This window comes from Saccopteryx bilineata, chromosome 7 (genome assembly GCF_036850765.1).
Source record: "Saccopteryx bilineata isolate mSacBil1 chromosome 7, mSacBil1_pri_phased_curated, whole genome shotgun sequence".
In the NCBI taxonomy this organism is placed as follows: Eukaryota; Metazoa; Chordata; class Mammalia; order Chiroptera; family Emballonuridae; genus Saccopteryx; species Saccopteryx bilineata.
This window is the reverse complement of record NC_089496.1, coordinates 56,062,958-56,072,128: the sequence shown is the minus strand read 5'-3', so window position 1 is coordinate 56,072,128 and position 9,171 is coordinate 56,062,958. Positions and strand designations below refer to the sequence as shown.

General features: G+C 56.0%; 1 protein-coding gene across 3 annotated transcripts; it reads right to left on the bottom strand.

The window, feature by feature from the left end:
- Window positions 1–1,013: 1,013 nt before the first annotated feature.
- On the bottom strand, window positions 1,014–7,762 carry FIGNL1 (fidgetin like 1). 3 transcript variants are annotated; one of them, XM_066240144.1, is made up of 5 exons: window positions 7,581–7,762; window positions 5,452–5,521; window positions 5,126–5,199; window positions 4,385–4,474; window positions 1,014–4,053 (listed from the first exon to the last, which is right to left on the bottom strand). In XM_066240144.1, exon 5 carries the CDS (start codon window positions 4,041–4,043, stop codon window positions 2,058–2,060), a length of 1,986 nt encoding a protein of 661 aa, XP_066096241.1. In that variant the 5' UTR covers window positions 4,044–4,053; window positions 4,385–4,474; window positions 5,126–5,199; window positions 5,452–5,521; window positions 7,581–7,762; the 3' UTR covers window positions 1,014–2,057. The 3 variants fall into 3 exon arrangements, with proteins under 3 accessions (XP_066096241.1, XP_066096240.1, XP_066096242.1); XM_066240143.1 differs by lacking the exon at window positions 5,126–5,199; XM_066240145.1 differs by lacking the exons at window positions 5,126–5,199; window positions 5,452–5,521.
- Window positions 7,763–9,171: the final 1,409 nt, after the last annotated feature.

The window sequence follows — 9,171 nt, the reverse complement described above, 5'->3', positions numbered from 1 at the left end:
TCGAAAGTGTGTGCCCGGCTGGGCCGTTTCTCCTGGATACGGGGTCAGCGTCACCTGTGCCCCCGCCTGTGGGAAAGTGGGACTCATCCAGTCGCAGATGGCGCATCACACGTGCATGTCACCTGCTGGAAGGTCCCTTTGTCAGATGGGTCTCTGACCACTCGGTTTCCTAACGTGAAGATGAAGTCTGTCTGTGCCTCACAGATACTTTCTAAAGCCATTTTGGGAGCTGCGCTCAAATTGGGGCCGGAGGAATGACCGTACCAGGGATTGATTCTGAGCGGTTTACTTCCAACACAATCACATCTACATGCAAAACATCTACTAAAGAAAACGGCTTCTTAAAAGATTTATTATTGACTGGTCACCTTTTCGGCCCCCTTTCCGTATGCAATGTATGTATTTTAAGAGGAATTTATCAGGGGGGCTCTTCACTATCGCCCCTTAGTCACTTACTAACAAAGCTACAGGCACCAAAACAAAGCACCCAGTTTAATTATTCAACAATTATATGCTCCATACTTTAAAAATACCATTTCAGTCTTTATAAACACAGGAGTGCATTATTGACAATACTGTGTGCATGCTGTCAGGTGTGGAAACGTCCCCCCTCCAGCCCCCAGGGGGCAGAAGTGGTGTCCTCCAGGGCTGGGGCTCCCCTCTCTCCACGCAGAGCCGAGTGAGCTAGTGTGCAGCCAGCCTTGCCAATGAGCAAGGCCAGGGCCGCTCTCCCCACTGCCGTTCACTCCTAACGCCCTCTGGACAGTTCCAACCCTTTGTGTAAAACCCCTGAAGACTGAACTGCGTTCCACTGAGGGACACTGGGTTCTGTTTCTCCACAGTCAGTGTTCCAGTGAACTTCCCTGTGCGGCATGGACAGCTAGAAGTGGGCACTTTTTGGAAGACATGATCCAACTGCCTCCCAGAAAGGCTGGACTCACCACTCTCCACTCCAGGGTCAGGTGACGGCCTCCTCTCCAAATTGCTACTAACACTGCAAACTATCAACGTTATCACACTTTGTCCAGTGTTTTAATAATTTCCGCTGTTAAATTTTACATTTGGACGCTTTAGGCTCTGGTACAGAGGTCAGTGACCAGTACAGAAAGCAGTGAAAGACCACTAAGGTAAACAAGCTCGGGTCCGGCCCTACAGGCCCTCAACAGAAGACGGCCTGCACCAGCCCACCCCTACCACAGACTACTGGACACCAGGTCCTATGATGCCAACAGGTCGGTGCCACCAAAGAGGAGACTGAACACATCGCACCGTGTAGAAAACATCTGGAAGAACAGACACCCAGATGTTCGGTGCTTCTCCAGTGATCTTTATTCTCTTCCTTTGGTCTCTGCTGTCTAATGTCCCCACAATGAACACGCGGTATTTATAAAGCAGAACGGCCCATTACAGAAATCTGAAAACATTTCTGAAAGACACCGATACTCCAGGCTGCCAAGGAGTGCAAATACAACGTTGCTGAACACCAGCTGCCCCTAGGAAACATCTTCACCTCTCAATTCCACTGTACGTCTCTGCTATTAGATCACACTTTGCTACTTCTGCACATGTTGTCTTCATTAGTCCTGGTAAGGGAGGAGGACAGCGTGAGGTTACAAGCCCAAGTAAAAACTGACACGTTCACTCCAGTGAGCAGCGCTCAGTCTCAAACGTGAACAACTGTAGTAGCAATAAAAGACGTGTGTAAATCATACATCCTCACACAAGTAAATCATACGTCCTCATACAAGTAAATCATACGTCCTCATACAAATACACAAATAATATGTAAAGTTTCGCTATTCACCGCATCGCACACCTTGGAAAGAAAGACCGGTTAGAAACAAAAGTTCCTCCGCTTGGGGTGTGAACGCGGGTACACGCCAGTAACGCCTGGAAGGGGGCTCACGCTCCCACACAGGCTGCCAATCAAGTGTAAGCGTAAGACCTGACCTATCCCCACGCGATTTGAGGTGTTGGGTTCAGAATATGCACGAAGAGTACCCCTAATCAGCCTGGTGTCCAGCGCTCCAGGGACACCTGCTGCCCACTGGGTCCCCTCACTTCCCGCAGCCGAACGTCCTGTCCCAGCTCTCATACAGCTCTAAATCCTTGGCGGACACGCTGGGGCGCACGGCTCGGAAGGCGCTGTCGAAGTCGGTGTAAGCGATGGGCGGCACCTGGTTGGCCGCGATGGTGGTGATGTCGGCGGCCTGCAGCCTGCGGATGGGGCCGAGGGACGCCTCCCGGCACAGCTGCGCCATGTCGGCGCCCGAGAAGCCCTCCGAGCGCTGCACCACGCGCTCCAGCTCGTCCTCGCGCAGGTGGCACTGCTCCCGCGACATCAGGGTGCGCACGATCTGCCCGCGCGCCGGCGTCCCCGGCAGCGGGATGTACAGCCGCTTGGCCAGCCTCCGCCGCGCCGCCTCGTCGATCTCCTGCGGCCGGTTGGTGGCGCCCACGACCAGGATGCGGTCTTCGGCGGACGTGGCGGCGCCGTCCAACTGCACCAGAAACTCGGTCTTGATCCTCCGGGAGGACTCGTGCTCGCCGTCACCCCGCTGTGACAGCAAGGAGTCGATCTCATCAATGAAGATGACAGCGGGCTGGTGGCAGCGCGCAACTGCGAACAGCGCGCGGACCATTTTCTCCCCCTCGCCCACCCACTTGGAGGTCAAGGAGGAGGCGGAGATGCTGAAGAAGGTCGCCCCCGACTGACTGGCGATGCACTTGCCAATCAGGGTCTTCCCGGTCCCCGGTGGCCCGAAGAGCAGAACTCCTTTCGGCGGCCCTCGCAAACCGGTGAAGATGTCCGGCCTCAGCATGGGCCACACGACTATCTCCTTTATGGTGGCTTTGGCAAATTCCACCCCCGCGATATCGTCCCAGTGCACTGGGGGCCCGTGGTCCATGATCTCACTCATGATCAGCTCGACCATCTTCGGCTCCAAGCTCTTCAGACGCTCGTCCACGGGCTGTGCCGGTTCTGAGCGCCCAGTCCCATCAGGCTTGTACTGCAGCCCGCCCCCCGGGTCCCCCGCGTCCGGCTTCGGTAGAGGAGGGACAAACTTCCCCAGAATCCCCCGGGACCGGCTGGCTCCCAGGGACTTTTTCAGGCCGCCGCAGGAAGACCCCGCCGCCCGCGGGGGCTGGTGGTTCTTTCTCTGCTGCTCCGCCCACAGCTGCTCTCTGGCGGTTTTAAAGGCGGGCGGGATGCTTTCCCCTCTCCGGCCACTGTCTTCTGTTTTACTGAAAGGGTTACTCGGGCCCGAGGCCGAGAGCGCATCCGAGGCGCCGGACCCGTAAACGGCGCCCGGAGGAAAACGAGACTGTCCGGGGAAGAACAAGTTCAGTCCCGCGCTGGCTTTTGAAGAGCCGTCCCTTTCCTTTCCGATAGCGCCAAACAGCGGTGTGGCGAAGTCACCGAAAAGAGCTGGGGGTGTGGGACACATCTTTGGGGCCTCAGTCACCACAGGCGGCTGGGCAATCTGAGAGCCCAGTGGACGGCTGTCCGGGAGGTCTCGGGCCCCAGCTGCACCCCGAGCTGAGTCAGCCAGCGGGTCCCTCACCCCGGACCCACCACAAACACTCAATTCCGGAGGAGCGAAGCCCACGGCCCCCTTATGGATGACGACCGAGGCGTCGGCAGGCGCCAGCAGGGCGTCCCTGACCTTTTCTCCAGCCCGCATCATCGCCTGCACCGCGCTCATTTGGAAAACGTTACTGATTGACAGTCCGGACTGCCACTTGTCACTGTCCGTGTGCTGAGATCTTGCCAAAGTCAAGATGCTTTCTGCATAGTTATTCAAGCCAGTTTCAGCATTGTCGGAGTCAACGATGGCGGAATACTTCTCTGCATACTTTTTGAACAGTTTGGAAGCGCAGGCCTGGGAGATCTCCGAGTTTGCGCGTGCGTACTGAAGGCGCAGGATCTGCGCCCGGTAGGCGTCCGCCTTCTGCGCGGCTGTACATGTGTCTGACGTAACCGCGAAGTAGTTCTTCTGCCACTCACTCAGGTGCACAGACCGGGAGCCGGAGGCCTGCATGGTGGGGGCTCTGGGAGGAAGGCAGAAATGAAAGTCACTTATCACTCGAAGACAAAGGTAGACTTTTAAATCTCTGTTTATCTGAAAGAAAGTATACTGGGTCTTCCAATTATAAGGACAGAACCACTTGCAAGGGCGATTCTAATTATTCATAAATTTCCAAGCATTCAAGATATAAAAGATTAAAGACCTGATTTAATAATGCTTTGTTATGGGTTACACTGTTTTCGTTTTATAATACTTTCCCCTGCAAACAGAGAGAGCACTCAAAAGGAAGGACTTGAAATTATTGAGCAGAAGAAGGGCAGGAAGAAAGAAGAATGAACTGGAGGCAAACACACCAGGCCCTGAGGCTGAAGTCTGGTCTCTGCGGAAAAGAGGATGAACAATCTCAAACAAGCCTCTTGCTGTCACCTAGTCTTCAGTTTTATCTGTAAAGTGAGAGAAATCATTGTGAGAATCCAGACAAATCATGAATATAAAAATGCTTTGAGCCCTGGCCGGTTTGCCCAGTGGTAGAGCATTGGCCCCATGTGTGGATGTCCCAGGTCTGATTCCCAGCCAGGCTCACAGGGGAAGCGCCCATCTGCTTCTCCACCCCTCCCCCTCTCCTTCCTCTCTGTGTCTCTTCCCCTCCTGCAGCCATGGCTCAGCTGGAGTGGGTTGGTGGCCCTATGTGCTGAGGATGACTCCATGGCCTCGGCCTCAGGCGCTAAGAAGAGCTTGGTTGCTGAGCAACAGAGCAATGCCCCTTAGTGGGCTTTCTGGGTGGATCCCAGTTGGGGAGCATGTAGAATCCATCTCTCTACCTCCCCTTCTCTCACTGAATTTTTTTTTTAATGCTTTGAAAAGGCCCTGGTCAGTTAGCTTGGCCGGTTAGCACTGTCGGTTAAGAGCATCATTCTGAAAAAAAGGTTGCAGGTTCAATCTCCGGTCAGGACACACACAGGAAGCAACCAAAAAAATGCACGACTGAGTGGAACAACAAATGCTTCCCTCCCCACTCCTCTCTCTCCCTTTCTCTCTGTCTCTTTAAAATTCAATAAAAGTTAAGCCCTGACTGAATAGGTCTGGAGTCTCACCCCAGAGCATGAAGGTTGCAGGTTCAATTCTCAGGTCTGGGCACAAATAGAAGCAGCTCGATGTTCCTGTCTCTCTTTCAAAAAAAAAAAAAAAATGCTTTAAAACTCCTACCACCCTAATGTACAATTGTAAAAACTGAGGCTGAGCGTGCGAAGGAACTTCCTCAAGGTCACAGAGTTAGCACTGGCACCAGAATCTGCACACAAGCAGTCTCGGCAGTGTGCACGTCCCGTGTGCAAATGCCCCAATGCTACCAGCCAAGGCCAGAGCAGCACAGATCACGCATACAAGCAACCGTCATTACTAAGTCTTTTTAAGGACTTACTTGCAAATGAACACTTAGAGCAGGAAGCCCCGGAATCTTTCACCATTTCCCAACTTCACATGAAGTAGAACTGTCACGATACATGAGTTAGGAGAACAAGTTACACAGTCTGTTAGTCAAGTCCTTATGTTTTCGATTACTTCTAATTTTATGAGCCTTCTTACAGTAAGTTAAAATAATCTTAACACAATTATGGCTGAATATATCACTTTGCTGGATGTGTAGAATTTTACCTGGCAATCCACAAGGAAAATATCCAAGATGATTTTCAAGTTTCCTAAACAGTATTGCAATAAAGAAATAAACAACTCATGTATTTTAAATTTTACCTTTCCAGTTATGATTATATTATGTGATAATCATGTTTTACAGTTTCCTATCTCCCATAATACTCTACAAAGAATCTGTCACGTTGTAAAGAGATGTTTAAAAATCTTTGTTAAAAGAAATAAACTTAAGACTCAGAGAGAGCCACTCAGGTGGCTCAGTGGATAGCGTCTTGTCCCTGTGTGCGGATGTTGTGGGTTCAATCCCTGGTCAGGGCATCAGGGCACAGAGCAGAAGCAACCAATGAGCACACAACTAAACGGAAGAACAAACTGATGCTTCGCGCTCTCTCTCTCTCAAATCAATGGAAATTTTTTTTTTTTTTTTGTATTTTTCTGAAGCTGGAAACGGGGAGAGACAGTCAGACAGACTCCCGCATGCGCCCGACCGGGATCCACCCGGCACGCCCACCAGGGGCGACGCTCTGCCCCTCCGGGGCGTCGCTCTGTTGCAACCAGAGCCACTCTAGCGCCTGGGGCAGAGGCCAAGGAGCCATCTCCAGCGCCCGGGCCATCTTTGCTCCAATGGAGCCTCGGCTGTGGGAGGGGAAGAGAGAGACAAAGAGGAAGGAGGGGGTGGGGGGTGGAGAAGCAGATGGGCGCTTCCCCTGTGTGCCCTGGCCAGGAATCGAACCCGGGACTTCTACACGCCAGGCCAACGCTCTACCACTGAGCCAACCGGCCAGAGCGGGAAGTTTTTTAAAAACCAAAAACTCAGATTCTAATTTGCTTCAAGGTATAAAGCTACACAGAGTCAAAACTAGAACTGACGTCTCCTGGATGTTCTTTCCGTTACACCTTTTAAACTTATTTTAACCTTTTCTGTGCAATACTGGAGATGGGAAAGTGAAGGAGAGGTGACTTGGGACGTATTTTATCACCAGCTTCCTGTTACTGCAAACCTCCTCCTCCTGTCTAGGGCTTCATCTCTCTCTGTCACCTGCAGTCCTGGGAGGCCGGAGCTCCCGCCCGGTGTGGGCGCGTGCACACCCCGTGGAACCCCCTCGGACCCCCGGAGCGCGCACACCCCGTGGGACCCCCTCGGACCCCCGGAACCTGCAGACCCCGTGGAACCTCCTCGGACCCCCGGAGCGCGCAGACCCCGTGGAACCTCCTCGGACCCCCGGAGCGCGCAGACCCCGTGGGACCCCCTCGGACCCCCGGAACCCGCAGACCCCGTGGAACCTCCTGGGACCCCCGGACCGCGCAGACCCCGTGGAACCCCCTCGGACCCCCGGGGCGCGCAGACCCCCGTGGGACCCCCTCGGACCCCCGGAACCCGCAGACCCCGTGGAACCTCCTCGGACCCCCGGACCGCGCAGACCCCGTGGAACCTCCTGGGACCCCCGGACCGCGCAGACCCCGTGGAACCTCCTGGGACCCCCGGACCGCGCAGACCCCGTGGAACCTCCTCGGAACCCCGGACCGCGCAGACCCCGTGGAACCTCCTGGGACTCCCGGACCGCGCAGACCCCGTGGAACCTCCTGGGACCCCCGGAGCGCGCAGACCCCGTGGAACCCCCTCGGACCCCCGGAGCGCGCAGACCCCGTGGGACCCCCTCGGACCCCCGGAACCCGCAGACCCCGTGGAACCTCCTCGGACCCCCGGACCGCGCAGACCCCGTGGAACCTCCTGGGACCCCCGGACCCCCGAAGCGCGCAGGTCCGCGCGCCGGCCGTGACCTTGCCGCAAGATCCCCACTTCGGTCTCGGAGTCACGGCCGCGCCGCGAGGCCGACGGGGGGGAGGGCTCCCACCAGCAAGCGCGCCCCCCGCCGCCCCGTCCCCTAGAAGGCGAGTCACCTGGACGGACAGGTGTGGAGGGCACGCCCCCTGCGAGAAGCCCTCCAGGACCCCGGCTGTCTCGCAGCCGCCCGAAGCCCCTCCACCGCGCCGGCCGCCCCGGGAGGATCTGCGGGGTCCGAGCAAGCCGCTCGTGTCTCTGGCTCCCGCCCGGCCCCGGCTCCTCCACGCCGCCCGGGCTCCCCGACAACTGGGCCGATTCCGAAAAGCGCGCGGGCCGAAGTGCGCCTGCGCGCTGCAGACGTGCCCCGCCCATGCCGTGCGTACGTCTGTACGTACGTAGCGAGCGAGTGCGTCGGGGGCGGGACCGCGCTTTGAGAGGAAGACCGCGCGTCGAGGGCGTGGACACGGGCCAGGGGGCGGAGTGAGGGCGTGGTCTAGGGGCGGGGCGGGGCGGGGCGGGGCCGCGTGTTGAAAGGAGGCTCGCTTGCTGAGGGGCGTGGTCACTGCTCGGGGGCGGGCATAGGCGTGGTCTCTGGGTGGAGTGGGGGCGTGACCGGGGACTAGAGGAGCGGGGGCTCGAGGCGGGCGGGGCGGGGCCTCGGACGGGTGGGCGGGGCACTGGCTGCGCTCTGTCCCCCGTGCTTGCAGGAGGCAGTTCTATTAAATGGGATGCGCTTACTGTGCAGCGACGGCGCGTTTACACAACGGGGCGAAGTCTGCCTTTCGTTACGAAGGCGCTTTATTCTTTTTTTTTATTTTATTTATTAATTTTTATTATTAAAGAGAGAGGAGAGAGAGAGAGAGAGAGAGAGGGGAAAGAGATAGAACAGAGGAGGAGCAGGAAGCATCAACTCCCATATGTGCCTTGACCAGGCAAGAACGGGGGTTTCGAACCGGCGGCCTCAGGGTTCCAGGTCGTCGCTTTATCCACTGCGCCACCATAGGTCAGGCATGAAGGCGCTTTATTCTTAAAGTCCTCCGAAACAAACACGCGCAGGCGCCGTGGTGAGCTACAGTAAGAGGGTTCCCATAGGAGGCGCTCACCTGGACTGGGGTCCTTGAAGATGGTCCCTGCGGTTCCCTCCACAGAGCACGTCGCTGGGTCGGTACCTGTTACTCACTGGCTGAGACTAAGTAGAGAGGCGTGCAAAGGTCACGTGCATTTTTAAGAAGAATAGGGGAATTGGAATATTTGGAAGTCTTGTGGCTCAGACCTGCCCACCGGTCAGCACATCCCTGCCCCTCCCCCCCCCCCCCCCCCCCCCCCCCCCCCCCCCCCCCCGGCTTCTTATAGGGACTCTTCCCTGGAAGACTGAAAAGCTCTTCATTACCTACTACCTTGGACTTTGGCTTAGATTTATTTGGATTAGATCAGTTTAGTGAACTGCGTCTTCAGACCAAGAAATAGAACAGGCACTAATGGAATATGCTGTGTCACATAAGAAGAATTTAGAAGGCTGGCCGGGTGTGATGACAGGACCTAAGGATGTCACGAAGGTCCATCTTTCCAACTTCCATTCTGTATCTTCTCCCGGGGGGGATTCCCCTCCCCAGGCGCCAGACCTCCTTGTCCCAGGATGGTCCCCACAAACCAAGAAACCAGCCTACGTATTTAAAGCAGGAGGAAGGAGACACACCAGAAGAGGAT

Bases quoted from the DNA above. Each gene is read 5' to 3' on its own strand.
- FIGNL1 (XM_066240144.1), bottom strand. From the start codon at position 4,043: ATGCAGGCCTCCGGCTCCCGGTCTGTGCACCTGAGTGAGTGGCAGAAG.